We start from the raw sequence: 21,945 nt of genomic DNA, 5'->3' as shown, positions 1-21,945 counted from the left end.
CGCGAACTGGTGGTGGTGGTGATGTTGGTGGAGGTGGTGGTGCTGGTGGAGGTGGTGTTGGTGGTGGAGGTGGCGCTGGTGGAGGTGGTGGTGGTGGTGGTGGTGGTGATGGTGATGTGTGGGTGGTGATGTGTGTGTGCCTCAGGGCCGTTTACTGGCACCTCACATCTCCTCCACCTCCTCCTCCACCTCCACCTCCTCCTCCACCCTCTCCTCCACATGCACTTCCTCCTCCACCACCTCCTCCTTCTCGTCCTAGTCCACCGACATTCTTCTCTCCTCCTCCTCCTCGTCCTCCTCTCCATCCACTTTTCTTCCACCGGCCGATGCAGCGACGTGGAGTGGATTCTGATGATGGTGGTGGTGGTGGTGGTGATGGTGGTGGTGATGGTGGATGTGGTGGTGATGGTGGATGTGGTGGTGGTGGTGGTGGTGGTGGTGATGAAAATTTTGTGGTAGTGAGCAATTAATATAACATTCCCACTGTCGAGAGAGAGAGAGAGAGAGAGAGAGAGAGAGAGAGAGAGAGAGAGAGAGAGAGAGAGAGAGAGAGAGAGAGAGAGAGAGAGAGAGAGAGAGAGACCTAGTTAAAATCAGTAATGACGTTGTTGATTGTTTTCCTTGCGCCTTGAGAGAGAGAGAGAGAGAGAGAGAGAGAGAGAGAGAGAGAGAGAGAGAGACCAAGACCGTGGCAACAGAACAGCACTGCATGAGAGAGAGAGAGAGAGAGAGAGAGAGAGAGAGAGAGAGAGAGAGAGAGAGAGAGAGAGAGAGAGAGAGAGAGAGGCCTTCAGGTGACGGCTCGGCGCCCTGCCAACCAATCTCTCGCCTTCCCGCCTTTTCTTGAGGTCACGTGATCAGCCTTCTTCGCGCGCTCGTTTTTACTCGCCCGCAGGAGGAAGAAGAGGAGGAGGAGGAGGAGGAGGAGACTAGCAGGTGCAGTTGGAGGAGGAGGAAGAGGTGATGAAGGAAGAGGTCTTGGATTCTGTCTTTTTCACTGTCAATATTTATCCTCTTCTCTCCTCCTCCTCCTCCTCCTCCTCCACCTCCTTCTTCTGGACGATGACGGATGCTGGATGGATGTGGAGGAAAGTGGTGATGGAGGAGGAGGTGAAGAAGGGGAAGGAGGAGGAGGAGGAGGAGATGGTATTGTTGGAGAATAGAAGTGGAGGAGGTGGTGTGGGGAGGGGGGGGGCAAGACGGGCGGCGCCTCCACCATCTCCCCTCCACCTCAACCTCCTCCTCCTCCTCCTCCTCCTCCTCTCTTTACGGTGGTGCAACATCTCCGCTGTCCAGTCCTGTTCCTACATTCTTCCCTCCCTCCCTTCCTCTCTCTCTCCCACTCTCCTTCCCCTTCCCTCTCCTTCCCTTCCCCTTCCTCCCCATTAGCGGCTGATGGGGAAGGTGTCGTTTATGGGGAAATGGCAGGTTTAATATCAGTCAACATACCTACCTTTCTACCAACCCTACCTACCCTACCTTACCTGCCTGCCTACCTGTCTCTCTCTCTCTCCCCCTCTCTCTCACTCTCTCCCTCCCTCTCATCTATCGTCCTTACCTCTTTTAGAACCTCTCAGCTTGGTCCCTTTAAATTGCTTCCTTCCCTTTCCTTTTTTCCTTCCTTTTTTTCTCGTCTTTCATTTTCTCCTTTCGTTCCTCTTCCTTTCTCGTTTTCTTTCTTTTCCTGTTCTTCTTTCGCTCCTTATTTCTCGTCTTTTTACAGTTTTTTTCCTTTTCTTCTTTTCTTTCGTTTGATCTATTTTGTTTTCTTGTTTTTTGTTTTTCTTTTCTTCTTCGTCTCATTATTTTCTTCCTTCTCCTCCTTTCTTCCTGTCTTTCTCTATCGCTCTGTTTGTCTTCTTCTTCCTCCTTTTCCTTTTCTTTCTTCTCCTGTCTTCCTTCCTCATTTACTCCTTTTTTTCAGTGTTTTCCTCTTTTCTTTTTTCTCCCTCTTCCTTGTTTTCTAATTTGTCTTCTTTTCCCCCTCCTTCCTTTCTTTCTTCTATTCCTTCCTCCCTTCCTTTCCTCCTTCATAAATTCCTATATATATTTTATCCTCTTCCTTCTCCTTCCTTTTCCCTTCCTTTTTCTTCCCTTTCTTTTCCCTTACGAACCAAAATGAAGTGTGGTTGTAATTATATATTTGAGTGATTCCTCCCTACCCTCCCTTCTCTCCCTCCCTCATTCTCTCCTTCCCTCTCTTCCTCCCTCCCTTCCCTCCTCTCCCTCCCTCCCTCCCAGGCCATTCATACACCCCAGGACGTGACCAATAATATATATCTTACCACAAGCAATTTATTACTCCTCCTCCTCCTCCTCCTCCTCCTCCTCCTCCTCCTTCTTCTTCTCATTCCCACCGTCATCCTCCTCCTCCTCTTTCCGATCAGCTGTAGCACCACCCTCTTCCCTCCTCCTCCTCTCCTCCTCCTCCTCCTCCTCCTCCTCGTAACCCTTTACCTGCCGACGAGGGTTTGAGGAGGAGTGTTGGTGTTAGCGGCAGATCGGTGGTGATGGTTGTGATGATGGTGGTGGTGATGGTGGTGGTGATGGTGGTGATGGAGGTGAAGGGTAATGGTGATGGTGGGGTGTGGTGCATATTAATGGTGTTGTTGTTGTTGTTGTTGATGGTGGTGGTGGTGGTGGTGGTAGAAGAGGATGGAGGAGGAGGAGGAGGAGGACGGCCGACAAGGGTCATCGAAGAGGGTGTGTTGCGTGTTTTGAATGATGATGATGATGGAAAGAAGAAGAAGAAGAAGAAGAAGAAGAAGAAGAAATAGAAAAACAAGAATACGAACACGAAGAACAAGAATAAGAACAAGAAGATGAAGAAAAACAGAGATAAACAAGAGAAGAAGAAAAAGAAGAAGAGGAGGAGGAGGAGGAGGAGAAGGAGCAGCATCATTAAGAACACGAATGATAAGGAGTAATAGGAATTCGAGGAGGAGAAAGAGGAAGAGGAGGAGGAGGAGGAAGAAGAAGAAGAAGAAGAAGAAGAAGAAGAAGAGAGAGAGAGAGAGAGAGAGAGAGAGAGAGAGAGAGAGAGAGAGAGAGAGAGAGAGAGAGAGAGTACCTGTGGGTGTTAATGGACAGGTAGACGGTGTGGACAGGTGAACACACACACACACACTCACTCACACACACACACACACACACACACACACACACACACACACACACACACACACACACACACGCACAAACGGTTCCTTCAATAATCGTTAAGGGCGTTGATGGCTATTGAAGTGTTTGTGTGTGTGTGTGTTTGTTTGTTTGTCGGCCGTCTGCTTTTTTATCTGTCTGTCTGTCTGTCTCTATGATGGTTGGAGGCCGTTAAGGTTAGAGCAGGGCGTTGTCTCCTCCTCCTCCTCCTCCTCCTCCTCCTCCTCCTCTTCTTCCTCTTCTCTTTTCTTATCCTCCTTGTCCTCTCTTTCATTCGGTTCCTCTCCCTTTCGTTATTTTCGCAGTTTTTTTTGTTTTGTTTTCTTTATTTTCTTCTTATTCTTCTTCCTTCTTTCCTCTTCTCTTCCTCTTCATCTCCTCTTCTTCTCTTCCTATCCTTGTTGTCTCTCATTCGCTCCCTTTTTCTTTTTGTTACTCTTTCTGTTGTTTTTCTGTTTTTTTTTGTGTGTGTTGTTATTTCTCTTTCATTTCTTAATTTTCTTTCATTCATTCATTCATTCATTTTTTATTCTTTCTTCTTTTATTCCTGCATTCATTCACTCCTTCCCTCCTTCTTTGTCTTCTTGCTCTTTTTTCTCCCTGTTCCTCCTCCTCCTCCTCCTCCTCCTCCTCCTGCTTCTTCTTCTTCCTTTTATCTCCTCACTTTATCTACTTCTTATTCTTCTGTTCGTTTTTTTTTTCTTTCAATCCTAATCGTTTACCCTTCGTCTCCTCCTCCTCCTCCTCCTCCTCCTCTTTCCGGCTGGCACCTCTCTGACCACAAGCCACTTTGAGACACAGACAGACACGTAGAGAGAGAGAGAGAGAGAGAGAGAGAGAGAGAGAGAGAGAGAGAGAGAGAGAGAGAGAGAATCGTATTTATGAAGGGGAGAAAAGAGAAGCTGCAAAGAAAGGAATGAAGGAAGAAAGAAGGAAGGAAAAAAGAAGGAAGGAAGAAAAAGAAGGGAGGAAGAATAAAGGTAAAATTGAGAAGGAAGGGAAGGGAAAAGAAGAAGGGAATAAGAAGAGGAAGAAAATGTGAGGGAAAAGATTGTGAATAAATAAAGGAAAAGGAAAAAGAAGAAGAGAATAACAAGAAGAGGAAGAGAAGACAGATAAAGATTAAGGAGAATATAAATAAAAACAAGAAATTGTTACAATGAAAAAGTAAGAATTAGAAACAGAAAAACAGGAGCTAAAAAAACACGGAAAAAAGTGAAGATGAAGAAAAAACACAGAAGACAAAAAATGAAAGCGAAAAAGACAAATAGAAGAAAATGGGAAAAAAGAAAAAGAAAAAGTATAGATGAAGAAGGACAGAAGAGGAGAGTAATGAGTGGAATGAAAGATATGAAGGGGAAGAGGAGGAGGAGGAAGAGGAGGAGGAGGAGGAAGAGGAGGAGGAGGAGGAGGAGGAGGAGGGGATTTGGGGAAGGTGCGAGGAGGATAAGGAAGGGTATAAAAAGTTAGGAGGTGAGAGGTGACGTAAAGGATTAAGGGAGAAGGAAGGAAGGAAGGACGGAGAGAATGGAAAACAGGGAGAACAGGAGAATGAAGGAAGGAAGGAAAGAAGAACTGAATGAACAGATAGAAAGTTGAGATAAAGAAGGAGAGAAGAAAGGAAGAAAGGAAGGAAGGAAGGAGAGAATGGAAAACAGGGAGAACAGGAGAATGAAGGAAGGAAGGAAAGAAAAACTGAATGAACGGATAGAAGGTTAGGATAAAGAAGAAAGGCAGGAAAGAAGGAAGGAAGGAAGGAAGGACGGACGGAGAGAATGGAAGACAGGGAGAACAGGAGAATGAAGTAAAGGAAGAAATGAAAGAAGAACTGAATGAAGGATAGAAAGTTGGGAAAAAGAAAGACTACAAAGAAGGAAGGAAGAATGAAGGACGGAGAGAATGGAAGAGAGAAGATAGGGAAGGAAGGAAAGAAGGATAATTGGAAGGAAGGAAACAAGGAAGGTGGAAAAAGGGAAGGAGGAGAAGGAAGAAGGAAGGAAGGAAGGATAAAAAATGATGCATCAGGCGAAAAATAGATTTGAATGATAGGAATCTCTCTCTCTCTCTCTCTCTCTCTCGCCCATGCTAATAGTTTTGGTGGATGTAGTTTTATAGAGAGAGAGAGAGAGAGAGAGAGAGAGAGAGAGAGAGAGAGAGAGAGAGAGAGAGTGTGTGTGTGTGTGTGTGTGTGTGTGTGTGTGTGTGTGTGTGTGTGTGTGTGTGTGTGTGTTGTTCGTCCTTGTTTTCTTTTTTTTAGTGGTCCAGTTAGTCATAGTTTATTTTTTTCCTCCTCCTCCTCCTCCTCCTCCTCCTTTTCCTCCTCCTCCTCTTTCTCATCTTCTTCCCCTTATTCTTCTTCTTCTTCTTTCATAACAATTGTTGAGACTTTTTTTTTTAGATAATTTCCTCCTCCTCCTCCTCCTCCTCCTCCTCCTCCTCCTCCTCCTCCTCTTCTTCTTCAGCATTCATGTCTTCCTCTTCCCACAGGTCAATAGCAAGCCAGCATTCTCTCTCTCTCTCTCTCTCTCTCTCTCTCTCTCTCGTACACATTTTTCTGTTTTCTCCTTTTAAGTCATCTCCACCTGCTCCTACTTCCTCCTCCTCCTCCTCCTCCTCCTCCTCCTCCTCCTCTTACTTCTCCTTCATCATCTTTTCTTCTCTCGGTTTCATCTCATCCTCCTTCATTCCATCTCTCTCTCTCTCTCTCTCTCTTCCACACCCTGACAATGCACTCAACACTGCCCTTGGCTTGCCCACTCTCTCTCTCCCTCCCTCCCTCCCTCCCTCCTTCTTGCAGCTCTCCTCCTTTCTCTCCTCTTTTCCTCTTCCTCCTTCCCAGACATCTAGACATTCTCTCTCTCTCTCATTCTCATCCATAACAATCAAAGAGAGAGAGAGAGAGAGAGAGAGAGAGAGAGAGAGAGAGAGAGAGAGAGAGAGAGAGAGAGAGAGAAATTTAGCACCATGGTCCTACATGTGTCGGTGAATCTTACTTATATGTTTAGAGAGAGAGAGAGAGAGAGAGAGAGAGAGAGAGAGAATGCCGTGTGTACCAATAAATGAACACACACACACACACACACACACACACACACACACACACGCACAGGTTTCCTCTATCCTCCCTTTTTTATCTATTAAGGTGTGGCGCGTTACCTGTTCTTCTTTATCCAGTGTCACCTTGACGAATATTCGATCTTAGTTTTTAGTGACATTATTTTTATCAGTGAATGTGAATGAAAGGCAGACAGAGGCAGTAACAGAAGTGATTGTGGTGGTGGTGGTGGTGATGGTGGTAGTAGTAGTTGTAGTAGTAGTAGTAGTTGTAGTAGTAGTGGAATAAGTAGTAATGGTAGTAAAAACGTTTGAAATCTTTACTTTGATAATAATAATAATAATAACAATAAATGTGTGTGTGTGTGTGTGTGTGTGCACCTCGTCGCCTCCCCTCCCCCCCTGTCTGTCTGTCTCCTTATGATGACGTAACGTTCCTGCTGAGCTCTCTCTCTCTCTCTCTCTCTCTCATTCTTGTATCTTTCTTCTTTTCTTCCTTGTCTACCTCATTGTTGGTTGTTATCTTTGGTCTTTTCTTCTTCCTCCTCCTCCTCCTTCTCCTCCTCCTCCTCCTCTTCCTCCTTCTCCTCCTCCTCCTCCTCCTCTTTGTCCTTCTCACGTCTCCTTAACCATTTTACTCTTCTTTCTATTTTTCTCGTTCTTTTAACCTTTCTTTCATTTGTCTTTTTTCTTCCTTTTTTTAAACCGTGACATGAGCTTGAGGATGACGGAGGAGGAGGAGGAAAGGAAGTTAGGTAGGTAGGGAGGTGAAGAAGAGGAAGAAAGAGATGATGTTTTTTTGTTTTTTTTCTTCTCCCGTCCTGTTCTTCCTCTCTTTGTTGTTGTTGTTGTTTTCTCTTTTCTTCTTGTTTTCCTCTTTCTTAGTTTGGTTATTTTTTTTCTTTTTATCTGTTTACTATTTCACTTTTTGTTTCATTTATATTATTTTTTTGTACCTTCTCCTACCTTCTCTTTCTTCCTCCGATATTTTCTTCCTCCGATATTTTCTTCCTCTGATATTTTCTTCCTCCGATATTTTCTTACTCTGATATTTTCTTCCTCCGATATTTTCTTCCTCTGATATTTTCTTCCTCCGATATTTTCTTCTTCGATATTTTCTTTCTTTGATATTTTCTTCCTCCTACATTTTCTTCCTCGATATTTTCTTTGTAGTATAATTGCATCTTTTTCCTCCCTTTAACCTTCTCCTCCTCCTCCTCCTCCTCCTCCTCCTCTGTTACTTCTCCCAGTAATGCATTATACCCTTTCTCTCCGCCTCTATCCCTCCTCCTCCTCCTCCTCCTTCTCCTTCTTCTCCTCCCTTTAAACTTTAAATGCTACTTTCTTACCCTGTCTGCTCTCTCTCTCTCTCTCTCAGACATACCCAACCCATTCTTTTCTCCTCCCCTCCACTTCCCCTCCCCCTTCTTCTCCCCCTCCCCTCCCCTTCTTGCCAAGTGAGTGGTATGTTATTATAATAAAATATATGAAGGAAATAATGGTATGCACGTAGTAATATATTAGAAGATAGTAGCCAGTATTATTATTATCATTATTGTTGTTGTTGTTATTATAGAAGGAGGAGGAGGAGGAGGAGGATACAGACCAGATGATACCCAGGCTGTTTGTTTGTTTGTTGGTGTTTGTTTACTGTATGCGGTACGACACTTTTTCCCACGCCGTCGCCGCCACCACCACCACCATCACCACCGCCGCCGCCTCCTCTCTCTCCCTCTCTCACCCCTCGCAATCTTCCTTTTCTCCTCCTTCACCAGTGTTTCTATCTTCCCTTCCTTTATGCTACAGAAGAAGAGGCTGAATAACGGATGGCACGGGTGAAGGGGCCGAGAAATTAATTATCCTCGCCTCCTCCAGGGTAAATAAGAGCGTGGAGGCTTATCGCGGCATTAATCACTTCATTTATTTGTCTGGCGATAGCGCGGACTGACTTAGGCTTGAGGACCGAGAGCGCGGGCTGAGAGGATGGGTTGGAAAGGGTCAATGTGCCGGGATGGGTACGGCGAGGGATGAAGTGCTTGGTCTGGGTCTTGGAGGTTTGGGGTTAGTACTGGAATGGGTGCAGCGATGGACGATGGAGGATACCCTTGGCTGTAGTCTTGGGGGAGAAGAGGAAAGGGTCAGTCCCAGAAAATCTTAGTCTTGGTTTTGGGAGTAGGTTAAATTAAGTAGGGTGTGGTATTTACGTTCACTCACTGACGTAGCCCAACCTAAACTACTAGACCAGGGGAAACTTTCAGGGTGTCATGCGGGAATATGGATCCCAGGGTGGCAGACTCAAGCGTTGGAATGTTTTTTTTTTTTTTTTTTTTTTTTTTTTTTCAAACTCCTCCGGGAGGCACAACACGCAGCATTCGTCGGTCACCTGCTGCGCCGCCTATCGGACCGTATGCCACAAACTCCTCAGCCGAAAGGTTCAGACTATCGTACCTTATAACGGAGCTGGCACACTTACGCTCTTCCAGGGCCTCCTGCAGCGAATACCCCCGCCGTCGCCCCGTGGAAATGACGCCGCTGCACCGCCTCCCGCAGGGCACCTTTTGGGTTGACAGTCTTGGAAAGAGGAATGATATTCAGACATGGTGGACAGGGTGCAGTGGGCGAGAAAATGTTGAGAACTCATATACTTTTGTGTTTACTTTCAGCCTGCAGCACCGGTAGGCTTTCTCGATGGGGACCTCAGCCAAGCGTTTATAGTGGCGCCATCTTGCTTGGCTCCCGCAGTCCCCCGGAGCTCACTCTTGATCATCTTTCAAAAGTTAATCTCGAGTCCAGGTTCAGAGGTGGTCTTCAGGACAGCATATGGGTAGTCTTAGGCCACTCGGCGGTGACTGAAAAATTGTCAGCTTGCTTCTGGACTGACCACTCTGCCACCGCCTTGCCTCGCCTCGCCTCGCCTTGTTGTATCCATTCTACCACTAACGGAGAGGGGAGGGGGGGGGGGTCACAGGAAGGAGTATACACACCCACACAGGAAAACAATCTTCTCTCCTTCGTTTATTTAAATAGACCGAATATGGCAGACACCCGGACGCTGTCGAATATTTATAAAGCCTATCGAGGTGGATCCGATTCAGTGTTATGCCCGAAAGAGGCGCACTTGAGAGAGAGAGAGAGAGAGAGAGAGAGAGAGAGAGAGAGAGAGAGAGAGAGAGAGAGAGAGACGGAACTAAAAGGAAGGAGGGAAGGAAAGTGGATAGTTAATGTTACCTCTTTATATTACGTTGATTATTCATGTTCTTTGTATATTTCGTTTATGATTAATATTTTCTTTCTCTTTTCTCCTCCAGGTGAGCCATTGATGAAGGAATGAATAAAGAGGGAAGAGCAATGGAGAGAAAAGGAAGGAGAGGTGAGTATGGAAGAATGGAAGAAGATAAAGGAAGGGAGAGAAGAGAGAGGAAGAAAAAAGAGAGGAGGGAGGGGGAAAAGGAGAAAGGGGAAGGAAAGGTGGAGGAAGAAATGGAGGAAAAGGAAAGAAAAAAAAGGAATAGAAGAAAAACTTGACAAAACGTAACACACACACACACACACACACACACACACACACACACACACACACACACACACTTTCTCGGAGCTAAAAATACTTATAAAAGGAAACCAAAATTGATTGCATTACGCGGAACAGAGAGAGAGAGAGAGAGAGAGAGAGAGAGAGAGAGAGAGAGAGAGAGAGAGAGACCGGATGGGAGGTTACTATTTCCTTGCGGTACTCCGGATGGTTACAAACGGAGAGAGAGAGAGAGAGAGAGAGAGAGAGAGAGAGAGAGAGAGAGAGAGGAAGGAAGGAAGGGAGGAAGGGAAGAGTAGACACCACATGCCCTCCCTCTCTCTCCCTCCCTCCCTCCCTCTCCCTTCCTCCCTCCCTTTCCCTCCCTCAGTATTTCATTCATTCTGTCCCTTCACCAGAGAGAGAGAGAGAGAGAGAGAGAGAGAGAGAGAGAGAGAGAGAGAGAGAGAGAGAGATTAATTAGGGACAGGAAAATATTATGACAGCCTGATAATTAAAGGTTATTCATTATGATTGTTGTTGTTGTTGTTGTTGTTGTAGTAGTTGTTGTTGTTGTTGATGGTGGTGGTGGTGGTGGTGGTTCGGTCACCGTTCGTTCGTCTGTTGAACTTTCTTTTTTTTTCTTTTCCTTAACTCGGTCATCGTTGAAGTTCACCGATTGAGGTAATAGTGTCTTTCCTCCTCCTCCTCCTCCTCCTCCTCCTCCTCCTCCTCCTCCACAACCACCTTCGTCCACTACCTTTTCCTCCACGTATTTCACCTCCTCCTCCTCCTCCTCCTCCCCCTCCAGGAAGCAAGGCCACAGGTGTCCACGCAAGGCTGAACACCGTCACTCCGCTTTCCCACCCCGCCCCCCCTTCTTCCTCCCCCTCTTTCCTCCCCTCCTCGCCCCCCCATCTTCACCGTAGCATGTAGCACCTCTGGCCCAGGAAGAAGAAGGAGGAGGAGGAATGTAGAAAGGGAGGAGTCGTACGGGGAATGAAGGAGGGAAAGAAATAGAAGAAGAATAGGAAGAAGTAGAGGAAATGTAGGAAGGGAAGAGGAGGAGGAGGTAGAAGGAGTTAGGAAGGGAAATTGATGAAAAGAGAAAGAAGGAGGAGGAGAAAAAGAAGAAGAAAAGAACAAAAATTAGAAGAGAGAAGAGTGCAATGAATGTGTGTTGAGTTGAAATGGAGGATAGGAAATGGAAGATGGAGGAAAAAGGGAAACCGGATGAAAGAAAGAAGAGGAAAGAAAGGGGGAGGAGAGGGAGGAGGAAACAAGCTTCATGGAAAAGGAAAAGAAAAAAAATGGGAAAAAGAAACAAAGGAAAAGGAAAGAATAGGAAATCAGTAGAGGACAAGAGGGAGATAAATGAACGTAGAGAGAAAGAAATAGGAAAGAATATAAGAAGAAGAAGCAGAAACAAAATTGCGTAATGAAAGTATTGAAGGAAATAGGGGTTGGGGAGAAAAACAACGGAAAAGGAAAAGAAAAATAATAAGTAGTAGAAGGCAAAAAGGAGGAAAAAAAAGGAATGAAAGTAGAGAGAAAGTAAAATTAAAGAAAGAAGGTGAGGAGCAGACATAGAAAAAAACTTAATAAATGCAATAAATGGAGACAAAAAGGGAAAGAAATGAGGGACAAGGGAAAGAATAGGAATTAGTAGAAAGGAAGTGGAGGGGAGGAAGGGAATGAATGTAAAGGGAAAGTAAAATTAAAGGATATGAAAAAAAGCAGAAAATAATTAAAAAGAGTGGATAGAAGAAGAACGAGGTGAACGGAACGGAAGGGAAGGGCAAGTGCAAGGGTAAAAGGGGGACAGGAAGGAAGGAAAGGAAGGGCAAAGGAGTGAAGGGTGGAAGAGGGAGGGAGGGAGAGAGGGAGAGAAAGTGCCGTGAGAAAGTGGAGGAAAATACGTCAAGGAAAAATAAGACACAAATGGAAGAAAGTAAGAAAAGAAGAGAGAAAAATATGGATAGACTTTTTTTTATTTACTGTCTATCGGTTAATGTTGTTGTTCATTTATTGTTGTTTTTGTTTTGAAGGAAATGTTATGAAAGCGAAAAAAAAATAATCAAGGAAACTAAAAACAAGGAAGGAAAGGGGAAGAAGAAAGAGAGGTGGAGGAGGAAGAAGAAGAAGGGGAAGAAGATGAAGAAAACGTAAAAGAAGAAAAAGAAGAGGAAGAAGAAGAAGAAACCGCTACCTATGTTCACCTTTGTCTTCCTTCGCATTTTCTCCTCCTCCTCCTCTTCCTCCTCCTCCTCCTCCTAAACGGGCTGTCCACTTCCTGTCCCGGATGGCCAAGAGGTCACGTTTTGCTAACCTGTGTGTGTGTGTGTGTGTGTGTGTGTGTGTGTGTGTGTGTGTGTGTGTGTGTGTGTGTGTGTGTCTTTTGGTTATGTCTGTTTGTGTCTGTCTGTTTTTCTTTCTCTTGCTTTTGTGTTTGTTTGTTTATTTGTTTGTGTTTTCTGTCTGTGTCTGTTTTCTTTCCCTTTTTCTTCTTTTTCTTCTGTTTTACTTTTCCCTCTTTTCTTTTTCTCATTTCCTTTCTTCATTTCATCTGTTTATTTCCTTCTTGACCAATTTTCTTCTCTTCTTTTTCTTTTTTCCCTTTTCTTTTTTTCTGCTCCTCATTCTTTCTTGTCTTCTTATATTTTATTTTATTCAGGTCTTTTCGTTTCCCTTCCACGCCCCTTTCCATCCCTTCTTCTTTTCCCATTTCCTTCTTACCCCTCCTCTTCCCTCCCATCCTCTCCCCTTCCCTTCCCTTCCATTCCCTTCCCTTCTTTTTTCCCATTTCCTTCTCGCCCCTCCTTTCCTTCTCCCCTTCCCTTCCCTTCCCTTCCCTTCTTCCCTCCGATCCTTGTCTTGCAGGAAATGGGATTATGGTGATGGGAAGGAGGAGGAGGAGGAAGAGGAGGAGGAGGAGGAGGAGGAGGAGGAGGAAACAATTAAAGAGGGGTGGAAAACGAAAGAAAAATGAAAGAGAGAGAGAGAGAGAGAGAGAGAGAGAGAGAGAGAGAGAGAGAGAGAGAGAGAGAGAGAGAGAACCTCCACCTGCCCCATAAGTAACTCCACTGTAAAGGGGAATAAAGACCTCCTCTGAACCCCTTCCCCCCACTCCCCATTCCCCCCCACTCCCCTCCCCCCTCCCCCCCTCCTCTTCATACCTCTCTTCAATGCCTGCGTTGCTAAGATTCCTTCACCCCTTTTGCCCTCCTCCTCCTCCTCCTCCTCCTCCTCCTCCTCCTCCTCCCCCTCCCTTTCCCTCTCCTTAGAGGAGGAGGAGGAGGAGGAGGAGGAGGAAGGAGGAGGAAGAGGAAGACTTATTGCTAGGTGTTGGTTATTAAAAAGAAAAAGGTTTGAGAGGAAGAAGGGAAAGGAAGATTAGTAGAAAAGGAGGAGGAAGAGGAGGAGGAGGGAGGTACATAAAGTGGAGAAGGGGGAGGATGAGGTGGGGAGGATATAGAAGAAAAGAGATTTGAAAGGAAGAAGGGAAAGGAAGAAATTTGCAGAGAAGGAGGAGGAGGAGGAGGAGGGAGGTATAAAAGTGGAGAAGGGGGAGGAAGAGGCGGGGAGGATATAGTGAAGGGGCTGGCTGGGGAGAAGACCACTCAAGGGGAGAAGATAAGAGGGATTGAAATAGTGAAAGGGGAGGAGGAGGCGGAGGAGAAGTGATGGGTGAAGGAGGAAGAGGATGGGGAGTGGCAGGTGGCTAATGGGGAGCAAATGGGGAGGAAGGGGAGGAAGATGGGACAGAAAAGGAGGAAGGGGAGGTGTGTGTTGGAGGAGATGGGGAGGTAAGATTAAAGGGGAGGAAATGGAAATGAGGAGGAGGTGGAGATGTAATGGGGGGGAATTAGAGGAAGGGGAGGAAGTGGTGGAGTAAGGGGGGGAAGGAGAAATTTAAAGGGGAGGAGATGGATGAGAAGGTGGAACGAGACACGAGTGGTGGGGGGGGTTGAAGGGGAGGGAAAGAGGAGGGGAGGAAGTAATTTGGGGTGTAAAGGAAAGCAGGAAAACGGATCTTGAGTGGGGTGTGAGGGAGAGAGGGGAAGTAGAGGAAGGTGGAGTGGGGAGGGGAGGGGAGGGGAGGGGCCAAGTTTAGGAGGGAGGTAGATTGGGCAAGGGTAAGGTTTTGGGGGTACAGGAGAAGGAAAATGAGGGGGTATTGAGGGGTGAAGGGAGAAGAGGAGGGGAGGGGAGAGGTGGGAAGAGGGGATAGAGAGAAAGGGGTTTTAGGATGGGGGGTAAAGAGGGGTGAAGGGAGAGGAGGAGGAAAGTTTAAAGGGGGGAAGAGGGGAGAGAGAAAGAAAGGGGAGTTTTAGGACGAGGGGGGAAGAATGTGGGGGTGAGGGAAAGGAGGGGCAGATTTTGGGGGTGATGGGGAGGGTGAGGTAAAGTTTTTGGGTTATGGGGGGGGAGGGAGGGGAGGAAGTTTAAGGTTTTGGGGGCGAAGGAGGGGGGGTAGGGGCTGCGGTGGAGGGGTCGAACCGTGGGTCAGGATGGCAGGAAGGCCGCGATCATTGGACGCAGCGACGCGGAACACTACCGTCCACCACGCCCGCCCCACGCCCGCCCCCACCCACCCACGCCCACCCCCACCCACCCACGTCTGCCCCCACCTATCCACGACCGCCCACGCTCCCCTGTTATCACTTCCTTCTCAGCAATGCTCTTACACGCCAGCCCACCCCACCCACGACTGCCCCCAACCCGCCCACGACTGCCCCCAACCCACCCACACCCGCCCACGAATGTTCCCACCCACCCACGACTTTCCATGCCCTCCACGCCCTCACACGCCTGCCCACGCCCGCCTGTCATTACTTCCTTTCCACTGACACTCATGCCCACCTTCCTCTTCACCAACCCACCTGCTCACGCCCACCCCATGACCGCCCACGCCCTCAGACCCAACCACGCCAGCCCGTCAGCACTTCCTTCTCACCAGGACTCTCCCTCGCCTGCCCAGACACACCCACGACTTGCCCACGCCTTCACACGCCCGTCCCAACACACCCACGCCCTCAGAGACCCGCCCACGACTGCCCATCATGAGACTCCGCTTAACCCACGCCCTCACATACTCGCCTCAAACTGCCCACGCCCTCCCATTCCCCCGCCCTCCCCTCTGGCTCCCACACACCCCACACACACACACACACACACACACACACACATACACACACACACAGGTTTCTTCCCCCCCCCGTCTCTCTCTCTCTCTCTCTCTCTCTTTCATTATCTTTTATTGAGTTGTTTATTTACTTTTGACCCCGTGAGAGAGAGGGAACGAGTCTCTCTCTCTCTCTCTCTCTCTCTCCTCCTCCTCCTCCTCCTCCTTACCTCCTCATCTCTCCACTTCATTAGTAATTTAACACCTGAGCTACGAGATGAGGTGGAGGGAAGGAGAGAAAAAGGGAGGAAAGGGGAGGAGGGAGGGAGGGAGCAGGTGAGGCAACGTTGTGTAAAAGGTGGAAGGAGGAAAGGAAGGAAGGAAGGAGGGAAGGGAGAGAGGGAGGGAAGGAAGGAAGGAGGGAGGGAAGGGGGAGGAGTTTCCTTACCGTACCCATCCCGCTAATGTTACCTTGAGGAGGAGGAGGAAGAAGAGAAGAAGAAGAAGAAGAAGAAGAAGAAGGGAAAATGAGATACTTGATAAAGATGGAGAGAGAGAAAAAAAATAAAGCAGTAAGAGGTCTCCTAAATGGACCAGGTGAGAGAGAGAGAGAGAGAGAGAGAGAGAGAGAGAGAGAGAGACAGGAAGAAAGAGTAGATAGATGGTCAGTAGACGGTCAAGGGAGGGAGAGAGGGAGGGAGGAAGGGAGGGAAGGTAGACAAATGAATCAAGGTGAAGGAGGAAGTGAGAGAGGGTAGATAATGAAGGGAGGGAGGGAGGGAGGGAGGGAGGGAAGGGAGAGAAAAAGAGGGTTGAAGGGAGAGAAGAGAGAAGGAGGGACAGATGAACCATAAGAGAGAGAGAGAGAGAGAGAGAGAGCACCTTGAAGAGAGACCATAAAAAGGGAGAAAAAGGATAAGAGGATGAAAGGAAAATAAAGAGGGAGGAGGAGGAAGAGGAGGAGGAGGAGGAGGAGGAGGAAGAAGAACGGTCTCGATAGATAAGGAAAGGAGAGGAAGAAAAAGTATGGAAGGTAAAAAAAAGAGTTAAGTGATTGAAAGAGAAGGAAATGAAGAGAAAGGAGAAGAGAAAAAAAGAGGTGAGGGAGGAAAGGGGAGAAGGGAAAGGCCGAATAAGAGAAGGAAGGGAAGGAAAATTAGGATGATTGGTAGGGAAGGGAAGGGAGATATGGGTAGGTAAGTAAGGAAAGGGAAGGGAAGGGAAGGGAAAAGAGAGATTTGAGAAGGTAAGGAAAGGGAAGGGAAGGGAAAGACGAAAAGGGAAGGGAAGGGAAAAGAGAGATATGAGAAGGTAAGGAAAGGGAAGGGAAGGGAAGGGAAAAGAGAGATATGAGAAGGTAAGGAAAGGGAAGGGAAGGGAAAGACATCAAAAGGGAAGGGAAGGAAAAAGAGAGAGATGGGAAGGTAAGTAAGGAAAGGGAAGGGAAAGGCGTCAATAGGTAAGGTAAGGTAAGGTAAGGTAAGGTAATGTGAAATATGAAAGGTAAGGTTAGGGGAAGAAAGTAGAGGAAGGGTATGGAAGGGAAGTTAAAGGAGGACAAGGAAGGGAATGAAAGCAAAGGTAAGGTTATATATGAAAGGAAGGGAAGGGTAAGGAAGGATATGGAAGGGAGTATATGGGATTGGAAGGGTAAGGAAGGATATGGAAGGGAGTATATGGGATTGGAAGGGTAGGTAAGGAAAGGGAGGGTGGAGAGTAAGAAAGGGGAGGTGAAGGGGAAGGGGAGTATAAGGGTCCACTTAGGAAGGATATGGAAGGAAAGATAAGGAAATGAAAGGGTAGGTAAGGGAAGGGAGGAGGGGACTGAGTAAAGGTATGGAAGGGAAGGGAAAGGAAAGGAAAGGTATGGAAAGGAAGATAGAAGGAAAGGGTAGGTATGGTAAGGGAAGGGACAGGTGAAGGAAGGAGGGGAAGGAAGGGACTGAGGAAAGATATGGGAGGGAAGGGAAAGGAAAGGTATGGAAGGGAAGGGTAGGTAAGAAGGGGAAGGAAGGGGAGCTAAAAGGGGGGGGGGGAGGGGGATTGGGTCACTTAGAGTACACGTTAAACACATTACGTCTTGATTGGGACATTAAGGCGAGCAGATATTACCTCCTCCTCCTCCTCCTCCTCCTCTTTCCTCCTCCTCCTCCTCCTTCCTCCTCTTCTCATTGCTGTTTATTTATATTTTTTCTTTGTTTACTTGCATCGTCATTCTTCTTTTATTTCATTTATATTTTTTATTGTTTGTTTCCTTTTCGTTTTCCTTTTTTCCGTGTTTTTTTTTTGTTTTTTGTTTTTTGTTTTTTGTTCGACCTCTTTGTCCTTGTTCGTGTGTCTGTATTATCGAACGGAAACGATGTGATGTTGGTTTACTTGTTTTCTCTCTCTCTCTCTCTCTCTCTCTCTCTCTCTCTTACCAACTGTAGCTTTAATTCTTTGTCTGTCTGTCTGTCTGTCTTTCTGTCTGCCTGTCTGTTTATGTGTATTGGTATGTCTGTGTATCATTATGTTCTTTTATTATGTCTGTTTGTCTGTCTGTCTGTCTGTCTGTATAAATGAGTTACGATATGTCTGTCTGTCTATCTGTCAATCTTTTACCTGGGTCATGAATAAGTTTGAGAGAGAGAGAGAGAGAGAGAGAGAGAGAGAGAGAGAGAGAGAGACCTTCCTTCCCTCCCTTCGCAGGCCTCTCTCCATCTCCCAGCCGCTCTCTTTCTCTCTCTCTCCTTCCCTCCTCCATTCCTCCACTCCTCCTTCCTCCCCCTTCCCTTCCCTCCTTCCTTCTCTGCCACGGAAATTCCAGTCCATCCGCATGAGAGAGAGAGAGAGAGAGAGAGTAGTAGTAGTAGTAGTAGTAGTAGTAGTAGTAGTAGTAGTAGTAGTAGTAGTAATATGGCTGTTGTTGTTGTTTTCTTCTTCTTTTTCTTCTCCTGATGATGGAAGTAATACAGAGAATAAAAGATAATAATAACAAAAACAACACACAAAAAAAAACAATAATAAAAAATTGAAATCGGAAACACCTTGACAGAATTACGGGTGACAGGTGTTGGCGGAAGGCAGGTGTGTGTGTGTGTGTGTGTGTGTGTGTGTGTGTGTGTGTGTGTGTGTGTGTGTGTGTGTGTGTGTTCCTTATCAGCCCTTTAAACCACGTGACACCTGCCCTTCCCCACACCTGCCCGGGGAGGGAGGGAAGGGGAGGAGGAGGAGAAGGAAGGGGAAGAGAGGAGGAGTAGAGTGAGGGAAGGGGTGGTCACACACACACACACACACACACACACACACACACACGGAGCAGGTGGGTCAGCGAGAGAGAGAGAGAGAGAGAGAGAGAGAGAGAGAGAGAATTTGGAGGGTTCCTAAATCGTATCCAACAATGCAAAACACATATCTCTCTCTCTCTCTCAATTTCTAATATATATGATTTTCCTTGACTTGCTTCCGCCCTCCTCCTTCCCTTCCCTTCCCTTCCCTCCCTCCCTTTATGTGTTGCAGGCCCGTCACTAATTGGTTCGTTACAGGTAGTTAGCATAGTAAGGTGAGTAATTTCTTCCCTTTCTTCCTTCCCTCCCCTCTTCCCTTCCTTCCTTCCTTCTTCCCTATATCCCGTCTTTCCTTTTTCCTCTTCTTTCCTTCATTTCTCTCTTTCTTCCCTTCCTTCCTTCACTTCTTCCCTTCTTTCCTTTTTTTGTCTTCTTTCCTTCCTTCCTTTCTCTCTCTCATCCCTTTCTTCCTTCCCTTCATCTCTTCCCTTCCTTCCTTCCTTTTCCTCTTTCCTTCTTTCTCTCCATCTTTGTCACTGTTCCATTCTTTGTGGGTTTTTTCTTTTCTTTTTCTTTTTTCATATTTCAAGTTATTCCTTTATTGTTTTTTTTTCTTTATTTCTTTCCTTCGTTCTTTCCTTTAATCTTCTTTTCTTTTGATTTTTCTTTTCTTTCCTTCTTTCTCTTCTTTCTTCCTTCCTTCCTTTACTTCTCTGTTCCTCGCTGTTTTCGCCAGTTCCCTCCCTTTCCCTTCCCTCTCTCTCTCCCCCTTTCTCCCTCCCTTTTTCTATCTACTCCCGTTCCTCTCCCTCCCTTTCCGTTCTCCCTTCCTGAAGTTCCTATCGCCTCTCCCTCCCTTCCCTCCCTCTTCCTTCCTTTCCGATACAGGGCAGTCTCTCTCTCTCTCTCTCTCTCTCTCTCTCTCTCTCTCTCGCCTATGTACACTTTATACCTACAAAGGCGAATTAGCATCATAATACACACACACACACACACACACACACACACACACACACACACACACACACACACACACACACACACACACACGCACACACACACATAACATTCATACATACATACGTACACAGGGGAAGTGTAACATTTGTGCAAGTACCGTGACTGGCATGTACACACACACACACACACACACACACACACACACACACACACACACACACACACACACACACACACACACTAATATTAGCTACCAGGTGAAATGAATGTCCCTTTTCCTGTCTATACTTGTGTGATGATGATGATGATTATTATTTTTATTACTATTATTTGATTCGTTTTTTTTTTTTTAAGTGGTCCAGAAATAGTAGAAATTGTGGTTGACAGCTTTCTTTCTTTCTTTCTTCCTTCCTTTTATTTTCTTTACCTGTGCTTTGGTGTTAGTGAAGGTCATCAAAGTGGTATACCTAGATGACACGCAGAAGAAGAAGAAGAAGAAGAAGGGAAAGAGGTGTAGAGAGGAAGCAATAAGTTGGAAATATTTGGGGGGAGGGGGGAGTATAGAAGAAGAAGGAGAAGTGAAGATGTGAAAGAAAGCTGAAAAATGATGAAAAGGGGTAAAAGAAGAAAAAGATGTGAAAGATGAAAACGATGAAAATGGGTAAAAGAAGAAAAAGATATGAAACGGTGTCAAAAAAAGATGAAAAAGGATGAAGTGGAAGAAAATAAGAAAAAAAGTGAAGGAAGAGGGGAAATAAACGGAAGGGGGAAAGAAGAGGATAGAACAAAAGAAGAAAGAAACGAAGATAATATAAAAAGAATGTGACAAAAATTGATGAAAGGAGGGAGACAGGAGAAGAAAAAAAAAGCGAAAATGTAAAACTGGAAGAAAGGAGGAGATAAAAGCAGAAAAAAATATGAAAAAAAAAGAAAATATGCAGGAATGTGGAAGAAACAAAAGAAAAGGGGGTGGGGGCGAGGGGGAAAAAGGGGGGTGGGGGCGAGGGGGGGTTTAACTATCACCGGAGCCAGGGGTTGCTTTATACATAGCTTCAGGGGGGGCTGGAGGGGGCGGTCATTGGCTGGGGGGGGAGGGGCTAAGGGGGTCGGGGGGGGTGGCGGTCATTGGCTACTCATTCAGCGGTAAACAGTTAGCTAGCCGTGGCCGGGGCTCGAACCCTGGGCCTCACGTTCGACCACTTCCCGTCGACTTAGATACTTTGTTTTTTTGGTTAGTCGTTTTGTTGATAAATGGTTCTCTTTTCTTTTTTTTTTCTTTCCTTTTTTATTCATTGATTCGTGTCGTTGTTATTTTTTTTCTTACTTTTTTGGGTCTGTTTTTCGTATCTTCATTTTTCTTTTTCGTCTTTCCATCATTTTTTTCTTCATTTATTTCTTCCCTCCCTTTTTTTCCTTCATTCTATCTTGTCTTCCTTTCTTCTATCCATTTTCTTCCTTCCCTGTCTTTACTTTATTTCTGTCTTCCTTTCTTCTTCTTTCCATCATCTTCATTCCTTCATTTTCCTCACTTTCCTCCCGCCTTCCTTTCATTTTCTTTTTTTCCTCTCCGTCATCGTGTCTTCCTTCCATTTCCTTACTTTATTGCCTCATCTTTCTTTTTTCCTTCCTTCCTTCCTTGCTGTCTTTGTTCCCTTCTTTTTTCCTTCTTATTTCTTTCTTCTCTTCCCTTTCTTCCTTACATCCTTCCCGTCTCCTTCATCCTTCCTTCTCTCCTTTCCTTCCTACGTTCATTCCTTCTTTCATTTTCCTTCCTTCCTTTGTTCCTTATTTCATTTTCCTTCCTTTCTTTTCTTCCTACATTTGTTTCATTCTTTCTTTCTTTCCTACCTTTATTCTTTCTTTCCTTTTCCTCCTTCCTTCGTTCTTTTTTGCATTTTCTTTCCTTTCATCCTTTTCATATCATTTTTGTTCCTTCCTTCTTTCATCTTCTTCCTTTCTTTCTTCCACTCCTTCCTATCTTTGTTCCTTCCTGCATTTCCCCTCTTCCCTTCTTCCTTTTTCCTTTTTTTATTTTCCTTTCCTTCCTTCCTTCCTTCCTTCCTTCCTTCCTTTCCAAACACCTCCACACATTCCCCGCTACGGATTCTTGGCCATCAGGAAGGCAGGAACACACACACACACACACACACACACACACACACACACACACACACACACACACACACACACACACACACGTTACACTGCACTTCTTCTTTTTTTTCCCCCTCTTTAATGCATTCCCTTTCAATAGCTCTTTCTACCCTTCTTCTTCACCCTCTCCTCCCCTTACCTCCCTTCCTCTTCCTCCCTACCTCCCTTCCTTAACATAATTACCTCTCTGTTCCCCTCTTCCTCCTCCTCCTCCTCCTCTCCCCTCTTCTCTCCCACTTCATGCTCTCCTTTCCCCTCCTCCTCCTCCTCCTCCTCGTCCTCCTCAAAGCAAACACCTTGAGCGTCGCGGAATTTGGATGTTTGTTTGTAATCAGTTCGTGTGTTCGTGTGTTCGTGTCTGTCTTCTTTGTGCCGGAGGGAAGGGAGGGTCGAGGGGGGAGGTGAGGGGAGGTGAGGGGAGGGAAAGGAAGGAAGGGGAAGGGCGAGGGAGGAAAGGTATGGGAAGGGAGAGGAAGAAGGGCAAAAGAGAAGGAAGGAAAGGGGAGCAAAAGAGAGGCGAGAAATGTGAAAGGGATTGAAGGGAAAGGGCAGGGAAGTGGAGAGAATGAAGGGACAGGAAAGAAAGGGAAGGGAAGGAAGGGAGAGGCAGAGAGGTTGAAGGGACAGGAAGGAAAGGGAAGGGAAGGAAGGGAGAGGCAGAGAGGTTGAAGAGACAGGAAGGAATGGGAAGGGAAGGAAGGGAGAGGGAGAGAGTT

General features: G+C 46.2%; 1 protein-coding gene across 1 annotated transcript in view; it reads left to right on the top strand.

Moving 5' to 3' along the window:
- The window catches only part of LOC126981012 (cyclin-dependent kinase 6-like), a 139,702-nt gene extending 130,047 nt beyond the window's left edge, over positions 1-9,655 (top strand). The window contains exon 5 of the mRNA XM_050831627.1: positions 9,522-9,655. Within this exon, the coding sequence (XP_050687584.1) occupies positions 9,522-9,525 (4 nt within the window). The 3' untranslated portion in view covers positions 9,526-9,655. The remainder of the gene's footprint in view (positions 1-9,521) is intronic.
- The last annotated feature ends 12,290 nt before the right edge of the window (positions 9,656-21,945 follow it).

Source organism: Eriocheir sinensis, chromosome 4 (genome assembly GCF_024679095.1).
Source record: "Eriocheir sinensis breed Jianghai 21 chromosome 4, ASM2467909v1, whole genome shotgun sequence".
NCBI classification, from domain to species: domain Eukaryota; kingdom Metazoa; phylum Arthropoda; class Malacostraca; order Decapoda; family Varunidae; genus Eriocheir; species Eriocheir sinensis.
This window is presented reverse-complemented; position numbering and strand designations above follow the sequence as displayed.